Here is an 18,426-nt window from a genome sequence, read left to right on the forward strand (position 1 = left end):
AGCAACCCTCACCCAGTAAACACCTGTTGATTGTTTCTCTGCGGTCTCTGTCTATTTGTTGAAGGACACCATACCTCAAGATTCACGGATTTAACATTGGCGACGAGTCGATTCGAACCTACCTGCAACTCTGCAGAAGGCGGCCGATTCCAGGGGCACGGGCGTCGACCATCCGGCAGAGACTCCAGCGAGACGGGCTGGCAGCAGGTACAGCGCAGACCCCTTCCCAGACGGCGGCGGCTGGAGCCGACCGACGGCACAGGGGAAGGCCGAGCAGCGTCGACGGGGTAAGAGAGAAGGTAAAGCGCACAGGGCGCAGCTGGGGTTGAAGACCGAGCGGCGTCGACGAAAAAAAAAAAGGAGGGTAGAGCGCACGGGGCGCAGCCGGGGTTCAGGACCGAGCGGCGTCAGCGAGAGAGGTGCGCAGGAAAACGCACAGAGTGCGGCCGGTGTTCAAGGGCTGAGCAGCGTCCGCGGGGGAAGGAAAGCGCGGGAGATGCCATTTTAGCCGCAGCGGAGAAGAAGGGAGAGCGTGGGAGACGCCATTTTGAGCCAGCGGAGAAGAAGGGAGAGCGCGGGAGACGCCATTTTGAGCCAGCAGAGAAGGGAGAGCGCGGGAGATGCCATTTTGAGCCAGCGGAGAAGAAGGGAGAGCGCGGGAGACGCCATTTTAAGCCAGTCTAACCACACCCAGGGACGTCGAAGAGTGGCAGTGTCACAGCGTTCGACAATGAAGTCGAAGATTGGGCGACATATGTAGAACGCATAGAAGTGTACTGCAAGGCGAATGAATTGCCAGATGCCAGGAAAGCACTGGTATTGTTGAATTCCATGGGTGCAAAAACGTATGGCTTACTGCGAAACCTAGTAACCCCAGAGAAGCCAGTGGAAAAGGATTTTGAAAGCATAGTGGCAATCCTACAGGACCACTTAAACCCCACACCGCTGCCAATAGCAGAAAGATTTAAGTTTCACAAAAGGAACCAGCATAAAGATGAAAGTAATGCTGAGCATTTAACGGAACTGCGCAAGCTATCGAAACACTGCCAGTTTGGAACGGGACTAGCAGATACTTTAAGGGACAAGTTTGTGTGTGGGCTTCAAAGTGAAGGAACCCAGAAACGACTTCTATCAGAAAAGGATCTTACGCTGGACAAGGCTTTCAGCATGGCAGTTTCACACGAAGCAGCCGCACGGGGCGCTGCAGAGATACAACGGAGACCGCAAGAATATGGCACAAATGAAATGTCATATGGAGCAGTGAAGTGTTATCGCTGCGGCAGAACAACACACAACCATAAGGATTGTTGGTTCAAGGACCAAGTGTGCAGACAGTGTGGAGAAGTAGGACACATAGTAAGAGTCTGCAGGTCGGGAAAGAAAACCAGCAGCAAGAAATCTCCACAGGAGAAGTACAAAAAGGTACATAAGGTGACGGAGAGTAGTTCAGACGAACAGAGAAGTGATACAGACTCCGGAAGCAAGGAGCTGGGTTGTCTGAAACTACATAATGTAATCAAAATGGAGGATCACCAAACTATCTGGGTCACGCTCAAGATAGACGGAGTCCAAGTGAAAATGGAATTGGACACAGGATCAGCCCTAACAGTCATAAACCAAAGGGACTACAAGCGGCTATTTTCACATATACCCTTGAGAGATACAGAGATTGTCTTGAAGACGTACACGGGGCAAAAAGTCTACCCCAAAGGAAAAATAAGGGTGAACATTATATATAACGGCAAGGAAACACCAAAAATTGACCTATATGTATTGCCAGATGGAGGACCACCACTACTAGGACGTGAATGGATCCGGAAGATACAGCTAGATTGGCATTCCATACAAGCACTGACTGTAGATGCCAAAAAGGATGACCACATCACACCTGGACGACTGTCAAAAATGCTAACTGACGCACAAGAAGTGTTCCAGGAGGGACTCGGAACACTAAAAGGCATAACAGCGACGATCAAAATAGAGGAAAATGCAAGCCCAAAGTTTTTTAAGGCCAGACCTTATGCGATCCGTCCAGCCGTCGAAGCAGAGCTGGAAGGTTTGGAACGTTCAGGAGTACTGTCCAAAGTGGACTGGAGCGAGTGGGCTACACCCATCGTTCCGGTAATGAAGAGGTCGTTGAGTAATACGCCTGGGGAACCAAAGAAGGTTCGCATCTGTGGGGACTTTAAGGTGACAGTGAACCCAGTCCTTCACACGGTACAATATCCGCTTCCGCAGATTGAAGATATTTTTGCCTCGCTATCTGGAGGGAAACGCTTCACTAAGATTGATCTGGCCCAGGCGTACCTGCAAATGGAGGTAGAAGAAGCCTCGAAACAGTACCTCACGATCAACACTCATAAAGGTCTCTACCAATACAACCGGCTGGTGTTCGGGGTAGCATCAGCTCCGGCTATTTGGCAAAGGGCAATGGGTCAAGTCCTGCAAGGGATTCCAGGGACCCAGTGTTATTTGGACGACATCCTGGTCACGGGCGAAAATGACAGTGATCACCTCGCCAACCTGGAGCAGGTGCTCACTAGATTGAAGGAATATGGGCTCCGAGCTAATCGCCACAAATGCGAGTTTTTCCAGAAGCAGATCTCGTATTGTGGCCACGTTATTGATGAAGAGGAGTTACATAAGTCCCCTGAAATGATTGAGGCAGTAGTCAAGGCTCCAGCACTGGAAAATGTGTCACAACTCAGGTCGTTCCTCGGGCTGGTGAACTACTACCATAAGTTCTTGCCGAATTTGTCTACAGTACTACACCCACTGAACACCCTACTGCAAACGGGGGTACCATGGAAGTGGAATGACGAATGTAAACGAGCTTTCCAGAAGTGCAAAGAATTGATCACATCAAAAGAGGTGTTGGCTCATTTCAACCCAGCACTACCAATTCAGTTGGCGTGTGATGCATCACCCTACGGTATTGGAGCGGTGCTGTCGCACAAATTCCCGGATGGCTCGGAGAGGCCAGTAGCCTTTGCGTCTCGGTCACTAACCTCAGCCGAGCGTAACTACGCCCAGATTGACAGGGAGGCCCTCAGCCTAGTGTGGGGAGTGAAAAAGTTCAACCACTATCTGCACGGGCAGAAGTTCACCTTGCTGACCGACCACCAACCACTTGTCTCCATCTTTAATCCAAAGAAGGGCGTTCCGGTGATGACTGCGCAACGGCTACAAAGATGGTCCCTTTTTCTAGGAGTGAACCAATATGAAATAGAGTATAAGGGCACGAAACAGCATGGAAACGCTGATGGGCTATCACGCCTGCCACTGCCTACTGCGGAGGAAGCACCAGCAGTGGACCCTGTCGAAATATTTTATTCAACTATAATTGAACGCTTGCCAGTAACTAATGCGGATATAGAGAAGGAGACCCGAAATGACCCGACACTGTCTCGGGTATATGACTTGACGGTGAAGGGATGGCCAACACATGGCGACTCACTGTTGCCAGCATTCTCATCCAGAAGAGAACAGCTGTCAGTATGCGAGGGGACTTTGATGTGTGGATCCCGAGTGGTAATTCCACCCAAGTTAAGGGAGAGAGTGCTCAATGAGCTTCACGAAGGCCATCTGGGAGGGGTGAAAATGAAAAGCCTTGCTAGGGCTTCTGTGTGGTGGCCGGGGATCGATCAGCAAATCGAGGACATGACAAAGAGCTGCTCAGGATGCCAGAAGGTCCAAAATGCACCACCACATGCCCCTCTACACCCATGGGAGTGGCCCTCCTCTCCATGGCAACGGGTACATATTGATTTTGCTGGTCCATTCATGGACTCAATGTTTTTAATAGCCGTGGATGTGCACTCGAAATGGCCTGAGGTGATCAAAATGTCCTCCACCACCACGGAGAAAAGGATTGCAGTCCTACGGACCATATTTGCCAGGAACGGCTTGCCAGAGCAGATTTGCTCTGATAACAGACCACAGTTTGTGTCCGAAGAGTTTCGGAAATTTATGAAAAGGAATGGGGTAAGTCATTACACATCCGCCCCGTATCATCCAGCCACAAATGGATTGGCTGAGAGGTTCGTACAAACCTTTAAAAAGGCAGTAAGGGCCATGTGCGATGACGACATTCCACTGAAGCATAAGGTGGACAATTTCCTGTTAGCCTACAGAAATGCGACACATGCAGTTACCAACCAGACCCCGGCCATGATGTTCTTTCACCGAAGTTTGAGATCTCGTCTGGATTTGCTCAGACCAAATGTACGAAGAAATGTTGAGAATAAGCAATTCCAGCACATCAATGAGAAGCCGACAAGGAGCTTCAATGTAGGGCAACCAGTCTTGGCCCGCGACTACCGAACAGAGAAATGGCAACCAGGAACGATATGCACACGGCAGGGGCCACTAATGTACACAGTGGATGTTGGGGAGAACATTGTGAGACGCCATGTCGACCAGATCCTAGCGTCACAGGAACGAGTCAACCCCATGTCTCGCGTACCTGGTAATGAACCCGACATACAGGTAGCATCTACCCCAGAAACAATAGCATCGGAAGCTGATGAACCAGCCGACGACAGGGGGCCAGAATCGGCTCCGCACCAAGAGCAAGACACTCAGGAAAGGCGCTATCCAGAAAGGATCAGGAAGCCGCTCCAAAGACTGAATTTATAAATGGACTACTTTCAGTTAATGTTGCATGTTAAAAGTGTTAATTGTTAAATGAATGTTATGGTACTGTTAATCTAAAAAGGGGAGGAATTGTAGTGTATGTACCTTTAAGGGGAGAACTACTTTTTACAGCTCCTGTATACTGTAGTACCGGCAGTGACCACACCTGTATATAACCCTGAGTAGGGATCTGTACTGTTAGTTTTAGAGCAACCCTCACCCAGTAAACACCTGTTGATTGTTTCTCTGCAGTCTCTGTCTATTTGTTGAAGGACACCATACCTCAAGATTCACGGATTTAACAGCGGATGCCGCGGGACACGTAACCAGCTGGCGGAAGAGCGGCGGCCACCCTCTTTATGCTATTTTTTGCTGTTAACGGGTGGCGTTAAGCCCCGAATTTTTAGCCCATAGAATCATAGAATAGTACAGTACATAAAGAGCCCATTTGGCCCATCTCAGGTCACCTCTGGTTCTTCTGCCAATCACCTTAAATCTGTGTTGTAAGATATTTAGTAGATGAGAATCATATATATATAACTTCAAGTGTAGCCAATGACCAAATAATATTACCCATAATTACTCCTGGGTAACTAGAACTTGTTCAAAATGTTGTTGCAGACAGTTCAAAAGCAGTTTTGACTAAGTTTTGATAACAAACAGGCACAGGCTGCAAGTGAAGGTCAAATTATTTCTTTTCTAAGAAAAACATATTATAATGCTGTTAGAACTTAGAATTCGCTTAACAAAACTAATTGCAACAATATTTAAAGAAAGGCCTTGTACTGCTTGAGACATGAAATGAAAGAGATATGGTAAAGTCCAATTGGATGAGAAGCTATAAACAAGATAACACGACAGCAGAACAGGGTTAATGGAAATGTACTGGAAAAAGAGTGGCCAGGTTACTAGCCTTAACCTGAGTGACAATGGTATTTTGACCATTAGAACCAATTAAAAAAGGTGATTTTGTTAAAGACCATATATGGACACTGGCCAACCAAACTGTTGATAAGGAATGGGTTAAAACCTCGAGATTCAAAGAACAGTTTCACACAGAGTTTTGCTGCGAGGATAAGGAACAGACCTATGATGACATTGCCTGTGTCCGAAGGGCTCCAGAGACCAAGGGCTGCGAGCTATTCATCACTATCGCCTAATGTTAAGTATTGATTACGCTGTAAGCTTAATAAATCTGATCTATTGCTCACATACTGGCTGCTGCCTATTTGTGTCTCGTTCAAGAACTCTGACTCACAGTCTGGCACCCCAGATGGGACGAGACAAAGTGGCTAGTATTGTGTAATAGACCAGACCTCGAGAGTAGCTTCCTGATCAGCTGCTTCTTTTGGGGAGGGATAACCCTTCGTGGGGAGTGCCCGTGAATTGCACGCCGATAGTTATAGATGTTAGAGGTCTGTTAAGAAATCAACAAGATGACTAATAAAAGTTTTGTTAACATGTACAAGAATAAGTTAGACAGAGGTGCCTGTGAGGAGGAAGTACAGGTACTATTGACGGAATGTTTATGCAAAGGAGACCGAGTCCCCTTTGACAAAGTGATAAACTTTATTCAGGAACGTGTGGATCTAAAAAAGATTAAAAGTGATAAGCCAACTAGTTTACTCGCCTATGCAGTATTTTACTGTGCTCAAAGAGATGATGATTACTGTAAAGCAAAAAGATAGAAGAGCTAAGAGCACAACACAATGAGTCAAAAGAAAAACATAGGCAGGTGATAGAGGACTTAAGGAAGCAGCAAGAGCTGGAGGTGGAAAACCTAAAAAGAAAGCAGGTTCAGGAGGTGGGAGATTTGAAAAAGCGAATTACTGACTTAGAGAGCCAGACCTCTCAAGCTGCAGTAGTTCTGCAACAACAAAGCGTGTGTGCAGTCCAGGCAGGAAGCGCTATACGTGAACTAGAAGAAACCAAACAGGCGTTACAATCTTGTGAGATAGAGAGGGAGGATCTTACACATGATTTACAAGATCCCAGAGGCGCCTTGAGGGAAGCTCTCCAGCGCCCTTATAGAGAGACGGATCACACTCAGTGTAGGTTGAAGATATACGAGCTAGAGGGAAAGCTGGGAAAACGACAGACTGCTGTGGCTGCTGTTACTGCCAGGTCGTATGATTCAGCTGTAGGAGCAGCAGGAGGAGGAGAAATTATAGACTGGGATGCACTAGAAGGCAAGACATATCAGCACGGCCGACATGATGGTTGGGGAGACCCCAGGGTGTCCTCCATCCATGAGGAGAGGCAGTCGGCCCCTGTGAGTGTCATAGTTAAAACCCAGACCTATGATGGCAAGGGGAGGAAACCACCTCCGAGAAGCGCTCCGTTCCCCTCAATGCTGCCGAAGTACAAGCTTGTGTTAATGAGTTAGGCCCCATAACAGTATCCGAGTGCCCCATCGACGTTAAAGTTCGATGTACTGCTTGGAAGCGGGGACACAGCGAATTAGAGGATGCCGATTTGAAACGCGTCCTCCTCGCTTCCACCAACCCCAAGATACGGCAAAATCTTCCATTCCTGGTTTATAATATTGGCACTACCTCAACAGTAGTCATGGAGTCCATTCAGGAACAGTTAGGCATTAACAGCATGGATATGGCAAAGAAATGTTATCAAACAACACAGGGACCAGTAGAATCACCCATTGTATACAGTGATAGGCTCTACACGGTTTATGGGGGAACCCAAGGGGTTGCTCCTGACTCCGAAGACGAAGAAAAGGACCAGGTACCATTCAAGAAACAATTCTTGAATGGCTTACAAAGCTCATTGAGGCACACTCTAGGTCTCACCTGTGACTGAGTGGCCTGAACTACTCGAGACCACCAATCGGGCATGGACTTTTGCAAGGGAGGAGTGTAAACCAAAAAAAACTGTTAGTGTGGTAGAAGGGCCAGTTATGCCCACTGCACCCCCCTATACACATCGAATAGAAGGAAATTGTTACAATTGTGGGAGACCTGGGCACTATTCTAAATTTTGTAGGAAACCTCGAAGACAGGGCCAACGGTACCCTCCCTTTCAAGGAAATCTACCCAGACCACCACCAATAATATCCGCTGGAGACCAAGGTAGATCAATTGGCCGGAGAAATTAGTAAAATGACAGCCATACTGAACACCCACCTTGCTACAAGGGCTAATCCGGTGGTGGCCATCTCGGATCCGGCTGGATGACAGCCACAGGGATCCCAGGCAACGGCCCAACGAAGGGGACAGGCCCCCTCTTGGTCGTAAGTGGGGTTCCGACCTGATGTTAACGGGCGACCGGAAATTTTGGTTGTTCTACCGGGGGGCCGACAACAAATCATGCTTATTGACACCGGTTCATCCGTTACCTTCATCCATACCCCACATCCTGAACGCCATTATCAACCCTTCAGCCATTGGAAACAGTTTCTCTTTATTTACTCTATCTTAACCCTTCATGGTTTTAAACACTTCTATCAAATCTCCTCTCATTCTTCTCTGCTCTAAGAAGAGCAACCCCAGCTTCTCCAGTTTATCCACATAACTGTAATCCCTCATCCCTGGGACCATTCTAGTAAATCTGTTCTGTACCCTCTCCAAAGCCTCCAAGTCTTTCCTAAAGTGTGGTGCCCAGAATTAGACGTAATATTGGGCCAGAACTTCGGGTCCCCTTGGGTGAGTACGTGCTGGGTAGTCACGCGTAGGCCCAACAAAAGTGACAGTTTTGTGCATGCACTGCGCATGTGCAGGAAACCGGAACTTCCATTCCCTTAAAGGAAGGGGTTCACAGGTTGAACGCATGCGCCGGAGAGGCAGCACGTACGCCTGGAACTTCCATTTTTTTCCAGGTTTTTCCGGGAGGGTAAGTCTCTAGCAGCTACGCTTATAAAAAGCAGTCGCAAGGCCTGCTTTTAACAAGATAAGTGGTGAATTAAGTAAAATTAAAACATATTTTCCACAGGTTTATTATTTTTAAATACTTTAAAGGTAAGTTTATTTTTAGCCCTTAGAAACTGTAATTAATTTTTTCAAAAAATAACTATTTTAAACAATAATTTAAATTTATGTAATTTATAGTTATTTTAAAAATGTGATTAAAAAAAAAATTATTTGAAGTTTTAGTTATGTTTTGGGGCGGAATTGTATTCATAGATTTGACAGGTCTTCCCGTCAAATCTATGAATACAGATTCCCTGCTACCATTGGCTCTCCATGGCCCACGTGATCCCAGGGGATGCTTCGAACTAACTGAGCCTCTGGGATACGCAAACACTGCGTGCCGGCAGTTGGAGCAGGCCCAGGATTGGAATCCCACGCGGGCCCACAGCACAACGGCCGGCGCGCTAGGTAAGTGCAGGTCGGAGGCTTGTACCCGCGGGAAGCCTCCGACCCGAATTTCTGGGCCATTACACCAGCTGGGGTCGAACTAGCATTTTATCTAAGTTTAGCCTAACTTCCTGGCTTTTGTACTCTATGTCTCTATTTATAAAGTCCAAGATCCCATGTGCATTATTAATTGCTTTGTTAACCTGTCCTGCCACCTTCAAATATTTGTTCACAAACACCCCCAGGTCTCTTTCTTTTTGCACCCCCTTTAAAATTGTACCATTTAGCATGTATTGTCTCTCCTCATTCTTCCAACCAAAATGTATCACCTCACACTTATCTGCGTTGAATTTCATCTGCCATGTGTCTGCCCATTCCACCAGCCTGTCTATGTCCTCTTGATGCCATTACTGGCTTCTTCACTGTTTACTACACTTCCAAGTTTTGTGTCATCTGCAAATTTCAAAATTCTGTCCTGTACCCCCAAGTCGAAGTCATGAATGTATATCAAAAACAGCAGTGGTCTTAGTACTGAACCTTGGGGAACTCCACTCTATACTTCCCTCCAGTCTGAAAAACAGTCAGTCAGTCATTCACCACAACACTGTTTTCTATCCATTAACCAATGTTGTATCCATGCTGCTACTGTCCCTTTTATCCCCTGGGCTTCCATTTTGCTAACAAGCTGTGTCTTTCACATACATCATTGTATTGTGAGGGACTGCTAAAGACTGTTTCATCCAAAAGTTCTATCAATCATAAAGGTGTATATGAAAACCCCTTGTTTTTAAAAAATCTGAAACCTATTCGGTAATTTCCTTGCACACATTAAGAGTTACCAGTAGGTTGAGGGCTAATCTGAATTAAAGCAGCACAGTTAGGTACAGGTATAGAATGCATTGTTAACATAAGAATAGTATTAAAATTACTTTCAATCATGTCAGATATAAAAACTATATTTTGACAGTAGAATAATTATGTCACATACTTTGGCTCATTAACATTCAGGACTCGTCCCTCAGGGGTGATGAGCATTCGCTGTGGTTTTTGTTTTTTCTGATTTCTGCAAAGAAAATGATAAATTCAATAAAAGTGTTTGTATCTAACTAAACAAGCAGCTGGTCAAAACAAATGTTAAAAATCCTAGAACATTGATTTTTATCCTCCCATTTCTTCCCTCCTCTCTGGCCAGCGATGACCTATACTTGGTGTGCTATAGCAAAATACTGCGGATGCTGGAAATCCGAAATAACAACAGAAAATGTTGGAATAACTCAGCAGGCCAGGCAACATCCATGGAGAGAAAATAGAGTCAACGTTTCGAGTCAAACTCTTTGTCAAGACTTGGCAAAGACTTGTTTATACTTGGTGTACTGTTTCACAGGCACCAGCAGGTCTCCTGTTCCTCACCCAAATGTCCATTTCCTTCTAGTAAGCATACACAGCATGTGTTGGTAAACATTTAACCAATTCTATCCATACCCAACATTTACATATGTGCTCTTCCTAATAGCAGGTGGCTGGACAGGAATTAGCAACAAGAATCCTGGCTGATTATTTTCACTCTCTCAAGCATGGGGATATGGAGACCAATAATAGTGTCTCCATTGTCAGTTTACTGATGCAATAATGATCAGAGATCACAACAAGGGGGATGCCTGGCCTGAAGGGCTCACTACTCTACCATGTGGTGCAGTTGCTTACTGAACCATCAACAACAACAACAACAACTTGTATTTGTATAGAGCCTTTAAAGTAATAAAATGTCCCAAGGAGCTTCACAGGAGTATTATAAGATGAAAAATTTGATAACGAACCACATAAGGAGAAATTAGGGCAGATGACCAAAAGCTTGGTCAAAGAGGTAGGTTTTAAGGAGCGTCTTAAAGGAGGAAATAGAGGTAGAGAGGCGGAGAGGTTTAGGCAGGGAATTCCAGAGCTTAGGGCCTAGGCAACATAAGGCACGGCCACCAATGGTTGAGCGATTATCAGGGATGCTCAAGAGGGGAGAATTAGAGGTGTAATGTATATACCTTTAAGGGGGGAACTACTTTTTACAGCTCATGTATACTGTAGCACCGGCAGTGACCACACCTGTATATAGCACTGAGTAGTAATCTGTACAGTTCAGTTCCAGAGTGAGCCACGTTGAGTAAACACCTGTTCTACCGTTCTCCTGCAGTCTGTGTCTTACTACTGACGGACACAACATTGGTGACGAGTCAAATTCGATCCTACCTGCAACACTGCATCACCTCCCAGGGATTCATTCCTGGAGACCAGTAGATTGGAGGTCAAGGCCAGAGACACGGGCGTCGACCACAGGCAACCGCCCAGTCATCCAGCAGAGACTCGAGAATTGCGGGGGAGGCTGTCGAGAGCCAGGCTTGGCTTTCCAGTCGCGGTGGTCCAGCGAAACGGGCTGGCCACAGGTAGTGCGCAGACCCTTCCCGGACAGCGGCGGGCTAGAGCCCGACCGAGCGGCACAGCAAAGGGCCAAGCAGCATCGACGGGAGAGAGAGAAGGCAGAGCGCACAGGGCGCAGCCGCTGTTCAGGGGCCGAGCAGCGTCGATGAGAGGGAGAGAGACGCGCAGAAACCCGCGAGGCGCCGCCATTGCCACGAGGACCGCCGAGAGCGGCGTTGGCAGCAGCGCAGGAGAAGCGCGCGAAACCTACAGGGCACCGCCATTGCCACGAGGACCGCCGAGAGCGGCGTTGGCAGCAGCGCAGGAGAAGCGCGCGAAACCTACAGGGCACCGCCATTGCCACAAGGACCGCCGAGAGCGGCGTTGGCAGCAGCGGGGGAGGAAAGAAAGCGCGGGAGACGCCATTTTAAGCCATTTTAAACCACACCCAAAATGCCGAAGAGTGGCAGTATCACCGCATTTGACAATGAAGTTGAAGATTGGACTACATATGTCGAACGAATAGAGGTATACTGCAAGGCAAGTGAGGTGTCAGATGACAAGAAAGCGCCGGAATTGTTAACTTTAATGGGTGCAAAGACCTATGGCTTATTACGAAATGTATTAACCCCAGCGAAGCCAGTGGAAGAGAGTTTTGGAGACATAGTGACGATACAACAGGAACATTTAAACCCCACACCGCTGCTGATAGCAGAAAGATTCAAGTTTCACAAACGGAACAAGCATAAGGATGAAAGCAATGCTGAATATTTAACAGAACTGCGCAAACTATCGAAACACTGCCAGTTTGGAACGGGACTGGCAGATACATTAAGGGACAATTTGTGTGTGGGCTTCAAAGTGAAGGAACCCAGAAACGGCTTTTATCTGAAAAGGACCTTACGCTGGACAAGGCTTTCAGCATTGCGGTATCGTATGAAGCAGCAGCACGGGGCGCTGCAGAGATACAACGGAGACCGCAAGAATATGGCACAAACGAAATGTCATATGGAACAGAGAAGTGCTATCGCTGCGGCAGAACAACACACGACCACAATGATTGCTGGTTCAAAGACAAAGTGTGCAGGCAGTGTGGAAAAGTAGGACACATAGCACGAGTCTGCAGGTCGGGAAAGAAAACCAGCAATAAGAAATCTCCAAAACAAAAGTATAAGGTGGTACATAAGGTGACGGAGAATAGTTCAGACGAACAAAAGAGTGATACCGACTCCGAAAGCACGGAGCGGAGTTGTCTGAAACTACATAATGTGATCAAAACGGAGGATCACCGAATCATTTGGGTCACTCTCAAGATAGCAGGAGTCCAGGTAAAAATGGAATTGGACACAGGATCAGCCCTAACAGTCATAAATCGACAGGACTACGAGCAGCTATTCTCACGCATACCCTTGAGAGACACAAAAATTATTTTGAAGACGTACACGGGGCAAAAAGTCTACCCCAAAAGAAAAATAAGGGTGACCGTTATATATAACGGTAAGGAAACACCAAAACTAGACCTGTATGTATTGCAAGATGGAGGACCACCATTACTGGGACGTGAATGGATCCGGAAAATACAGCTGGATTGGCATTCCATACAAGCACTGACTGTGGCTGCCAAAAAGGATGACGACGCCACACCTGGGCGACTGTCAAAGATCCTAACCGACGCGCAAGAAGTGTTCCAGCAAGGACTCGGAACACTAAAAGGCATGACAGCAACAATTAAAATTGAAGAAAACGCAAGCCCAAAATTTTTTAAGTCCAGACCGGTACCTTATGCGATCCGCCCAGCTGTCGAAGCAGAGCTGGAGAGTTTGGAACGTTCAGGAGTACTGTCCAAGGTAGACTGGAGCAAGTGGGCTGCACCCATCGTCCCTGTGATGAAAAAGTCGTTGAGCAGCACGCCTGGGGAACCAAGGAAGGTTCGCATCTGTGGGGGCTTTAAGGTAACAGTAAACCCGGTCCTTCACACCGTACAATATCCACTTCCACGGATTGAAGATATTTTCACCTCGCTTTCTGGAGGGAAACGCTTCACTAAGATTGATCTGGCCCAGGCTTATCTGCAAATGGAGGTAGAAGAAGCATCAAAAAAATACCTCACAATCAACACCCATAAAGGTCTCTACCAATACAACCGGCTGGTATTCGGGGTAGCATCAGCTCCGGCTATTTGGCAAAGGGCAATGGAACAAGTCCTGCAAGGGATCCCAGGGACCCAGTGTTATTTGGACGACATCCTGGTCACAGGCGAAAATGACAGTGATCACCTCGCCAACCTGGAGCAGGTGCTCACTAGATTGAAGGAATATGGGCTCCGAGCTAACCGCCCCAAATGCGAGTTTTTAAAAAAACAGATCTCGTATTGTGGCCACGGTATCGATAAAGAGGGGTTACATAAGTCCCCAGAAAAGATTGAGGCAGTCGTCAAGGCTCCAGCACCAGAAAACGTGTCACAACTGAGGTCGTTCCTCGGGCTGGTAAACTACTACCATAAGTTCTTGCCAAATTTGTCTACAATACTACACCCACTGAACACCCTACTGCAAACTGGGGTGCCATGGAAGTGGAGTGACGAATGTAAACGAGGTTTCCAGAAGAGCAAAACACTAATCACATTGAAAGAGGTATTGGCCCATTTCAACCCAGCACTACCAATTCGGTTGGCGTGTGATGCGTCACCCTACGGCATTGGAGCGGTGCTGTCGCACAAATTCTCGGACAGCTCAGAGAGGCCAATAGCCTTTGCGTCACGATCACTAACCTCAGCCGAGCATAACTACACCAGATTGACAGGGAGGCCCTCAGCCGAGTGTGGGGAGTGAAAAAGTTCAATCACTATCTGCACAGGCAGAAATTCACCTTGCTGACTGACCACCAGCCTCTTGTCTCCATTTTTAATCCGAAGAAGGGCGTTCCGGTGATGACTGCGCAACGACTACAAAGATGGTCACTCTTTCTAGGGGCGCACCACTTTGAGATTGAATATACGGGCACGAAACAGCATGGAAATGCTGATGGGCTATCACGCCTGCCACTGCCTACTGCAGAGGAAGCACCAGCAGTGGATCCTGTCGAAATATTTCATTCGACTATAGTTGAATACCTACCGGTAACTAACGCTCGTATAGAAAAGGAGATCCGAAATGACCCGACACTGTCTCGGGTATATGATTTGACGGTGAAGGGATGGCCAGCACATGGTGACTCACTGTTGCCAGCATTCTCGACAAGAAGAGGATAGCTGTCAGTGTGCCGGGGGACCTTGATGTGTGGATCCCGAGTGGTAATTCCACCCAAGTTAAGGGATAGAGTGCTCAATGAGCTTCATGAGGGTCATCTGGGAGGGGTAAAAATGAAAAGCCTAGCCAGGGCTTATGTGTGGTGGCCGGGAATCGATAAACAAATCGAGGAGATGACAAAGAGCTGCTCAGGATGCCAGAAAGTCCAAAATGCACCACCACATGCCCCTCTACACCCATGGGAGTGGCCCTCATCTCCATGGCAACGGGTGCATATTGATTTTGCTGGTCCATTCATGGAGTCAATGTTTTTAATAGCCGTGGATGCGCACTCGAAATGGCCTGAGGTCATCAAAATGTCCTCCACCACCACGGAGAAAACTATTGCAGTCCTACGGACCATTTTTGCCAGAAACGGCTTGCCAGAACAGATTTGCTCCGATAACGGACCACAGTTTGTGTCCGAAGAGTTCCGGAGGTTTATGAAGAAGAATGGGGTAAGGCATTACACATCTGTCCCGTATCATCCAGCCACAAATGGATTGGCTGAGAGGCTCGTTCAAACCTTTAAGGCGGCAATAAAGGCTATGTACAATGACAACATTCCGCTGCAGCATAAGGTGGACAATTTCCTGTTCGCCTACCGGAATGCGACACATGCAGTCACCAACCAGGCCCCGGCCATGATGTTCTTTAACCGAAGGTTAAGATCGCGCCTGGATTTGCTCAGACCAAACGTACGAAGAGATGTTGAGGGTAAGCAATTCCAGCACATCCATGAGAAGCCAACAAGGAGCTTCAATGTAGGGCAACCAGTCTTGGCCCGCGACTACTGAACAGAAAAATGGCAGCCAGGAACGATATGCACACGGCAGGGCCCACTAATGTACACAGTGGACGTTGGGGAGAACATCGTGAGACGCCATGCTGACCAGATCCTAGAGTCACAGGAACAAGTCAACCCCATGCCTCGCCCATACGTACCGGGTGAGGAACCCGACGTACAGGTCGCATCTACCCCAGAAACAGTAGCATCGGAAGCTGATGACCCAACCGACGACAGGGTGCCAGAATCGCCTCCGCACCAAGAGCGAGACACTCGGGAAAGGCGCTATCCAGAAAGGATCAGGAAGCCTCCCCAAAGACTGAATTTATAAATGGACTATTTTCAGCTAACGTCGTATGTTAAAAGTGTTAATTGTAATTAGTTTGATATTTAATTGTTAAATGAGTGTTATGGTACTGTTAATCTAAAAGGGGAGGAATTGTAATGTATATACCTTTAAGGGGGGAACTACTTTTTACAGCTCATGTATACTGTAGTACCGGCAGTGACCACACCTGTATATCGCACTGAGTAGTAATCTGTATAGTTCAGTTCCAGAGTGAGCCACGTTGAGTAAACACCTGTTGTACCGTTCTCCTGCAGTCTGTGTCTTACTACTGACGGACACAAGAGGAGTACAGATATCTCGGGGGGTTGTGGGGCTGGAGGACATTACAGAGATAGGAAGGGGCAAGGCCATGCAGGGATTTGAAAACAAGGATGAGAATTTTGAAATCAAAACCGGGAGCCAATGTAAGTCAGCAAGCACAGGGGCGACGGGTGAACGGGACTTGGTGCGAGTTAGGACACAGGCAGCTGAGTTTTGGATGACCTCAAGTTTATGTAGGGTAGAATATGGGAGGCAAGCCAGGAGTGCATTGGAATAGTCAAGTCTTGAGGTAACAACGGCATGGATGAGGGTTTCAGCAGCGGAGGCAGGGGCAGAGACAGGCGATGTTCCGGAGGTGGAAATAGGCGGTCTTAGTTATGCCGCGGACTGCCAAGCATGTATTTTTAAAGGCAGTTTCTACAGTGCACAGTGAGAATTGGCATAATTAAAAATGCAATATTAAATATAGATGAATTTATATGTTCCGCTTTATCAGTGTTCAGTACCTGAGATTACTGCGACTATAAAAAGTTTGTAACTGTTATAATAAAAGGACAGAACTTTTAATATTAAACAACTATTCATGTAAACATCCATACAATACCAATAAACAAGTTACCACAATGAAAGATTGTTTAATGACTTGCTGCCTACTTTTAAAATTTGCTTTGTGTAACTTGACCAACCTTTGGAGGAGACTGTTTATTCCATTCTGGGAGGGAGAATTAAGTAACTGTATGCAGGCATAAGAATATAGAAAAATACCTGGGAAAGGCCATTACTGAACAACCCGAAAGAAAAAGATTGTAAGAGTGAAGTTGTTGAGAAGTATTTCACAAGTACAAATGTGATTAGAAGGAAGATACACAAAGACATTAGAACACACATTTAAGTTAGAAATGCATTTCTGAATAACTTACTTAGAAGTTTTCTTTGACTTTCGAATGGGCCAGAAAAACACAAATAAGTTAACAGTCCCTCCACCAATAAAGTATGTTGTTTTAGCCAGTGTTCATGAAAATTAAACATGTTTTAAAAAGGATATCTAGGAAAGCAGCAGAAGTGGTGCTACTTGAGATCTCAGCCCCCCCTTGGTGGTGAGGCAAAGAAGTAAAAATAAAAATCAGCCGGGATCCCCACTCCTAGTCATTAGCCAGCAAATCCTGCTAGAAGTGCATGTGTTGGCATTGGGTTAGGATAGTACAGTATTAGGCTCAATTGCAGTTTCCCCTGTGAGAACGCAGTCTGCCAGTGTTTTGTGTCGACACTCACACATGAAGAATGACTATTTAAGTAAGGTACTGGAGGGCAACTGGTGCCCATGGAATTTTAGCCAGTGAGGAGTCAAGAGGTGAATTGGCAGAAAGAGGAGGGAAAAAAACCAATAATGGATACATGCATTTCTTCATAGAAAAACAAAACCAGGATACACTGAAACAAACTTTCCAGGCTCCACAGGCTCCCTAGGGAATTAATTTTATTCCAGTTAATCAAACCCTATTTTACTCAAACTCTTGAGAGCAAGTAGACATTTGGAAATTATAAACATATCCTTTAATTATTTTTCAGACAACACTGGACTTCATAAACAAATTTCCTAAATCTTGGACAAATCACTTTAAAGTAATGAAGAGTTTGAAATAGCAATCTTTTTACTAATAATAATGTTACTTGTCCTTGTCTTTAGATGTCCGAATCTTCTTAATGTATCTATGGGCCTCCAGTCTGGATTCAGGGGTGTACTGTGAAGGTTCAGTCCAGAATTTCCTGTTCATTTCATCATCTTTTATATTCTTTTGGTCGTTATCCTCTTCCCCATCGCTGCAGCTTTGTTTATTCTCTGTGTTCTGTCCATGGTCAAGTCTAACCAAGAGAAAAATGAAAGTTAACAACTTGACACAAAAGGGCTTTTAACAACAGAAAAAAAAGTTAAACCTACCAATTTTCCTGTACTCTTGTTGTTAATAAAATAGGGATGACAGACAGATCTGTAATCTGATAACCTGGCATCTTAATGGAAAAATGATTAGTGACAAAAGGCTATACGAGGTCAACTAGAAATTTAAAGCACTGAACCCAGAGTTATTCGGTTGATCTGCAGGAGCCGTGGTTTGGTGTTGAAGATCATTTTCTTCTTTGGAGGAAAAGACTCATGTCATGTGGAATCAAGATACAATAAATTGTCTTGTTCTTGAAATGACAGTCACTACAAATCTCATGTATTTTAAAATATTGTATTCATCTTTAAACAATTTAAACATGTCCAACAAGGGTGCAGTGCTAGATTTAGTTCCAAGTTACAAAGCAGGACAAGTGAGTGACCTGAAGGTAAGAAAATACCTGGGGAAATGGTGACCATAACCTAATTAGTCTCACATTGAAATTTAATAA

At 46.1% G+C, this 18,426-nt stretch overlaps 1 protein-coding gene across 2 annotated transcripts in view; it reads right to left on the reverse strand.

Moving 5' to 3' along the window:
* dnaaf11 (dynein axonemal assembly factor 11) overlaps positions 1-18,426 on the reverse strand; it is a 148,109-nt gene that overhangs the window by 67,390 nt on the left and 62,293 nt on the right. The window contains exons 10-11 of one of the 2 annotated variants that reach the window (XM_085992849.1): positions 17,707-17,875; positions 9,934-10,008 (exon numbers count right to left, since the gene is read on the reverse strand). In XM_085992849.1, the coding sequence (XP_085848975.1) occupies positions 9,934-10,008; positions 17,707-17,875 (244 nt within the window). Of the gene's footprint in view, positions 1-9,933; positions 10,009-17,706; positions 17,899-18,426 lie in introns of both variants that reach the window. The other variant, XM_085992848.1, reaches the window with a different exon arrangement.

The sequence above is a fragment of the Somniosus microcephalus genome, chromosome 7 (genome assembly GCF_052327205.1).
Source record: "Somniosus microcephalus isolate GS21.2 chromosome 7, FLI_Smic_1.0, whole genome shotgun sequence".
Classification (NCBI taxonomy): domain Eukaryota; kingdom Metazoa; phylum Chordata; class Chondrichthyes; order Squaliformes; family Somniosidae; genus Somniosus; species Somniosus microcephalus.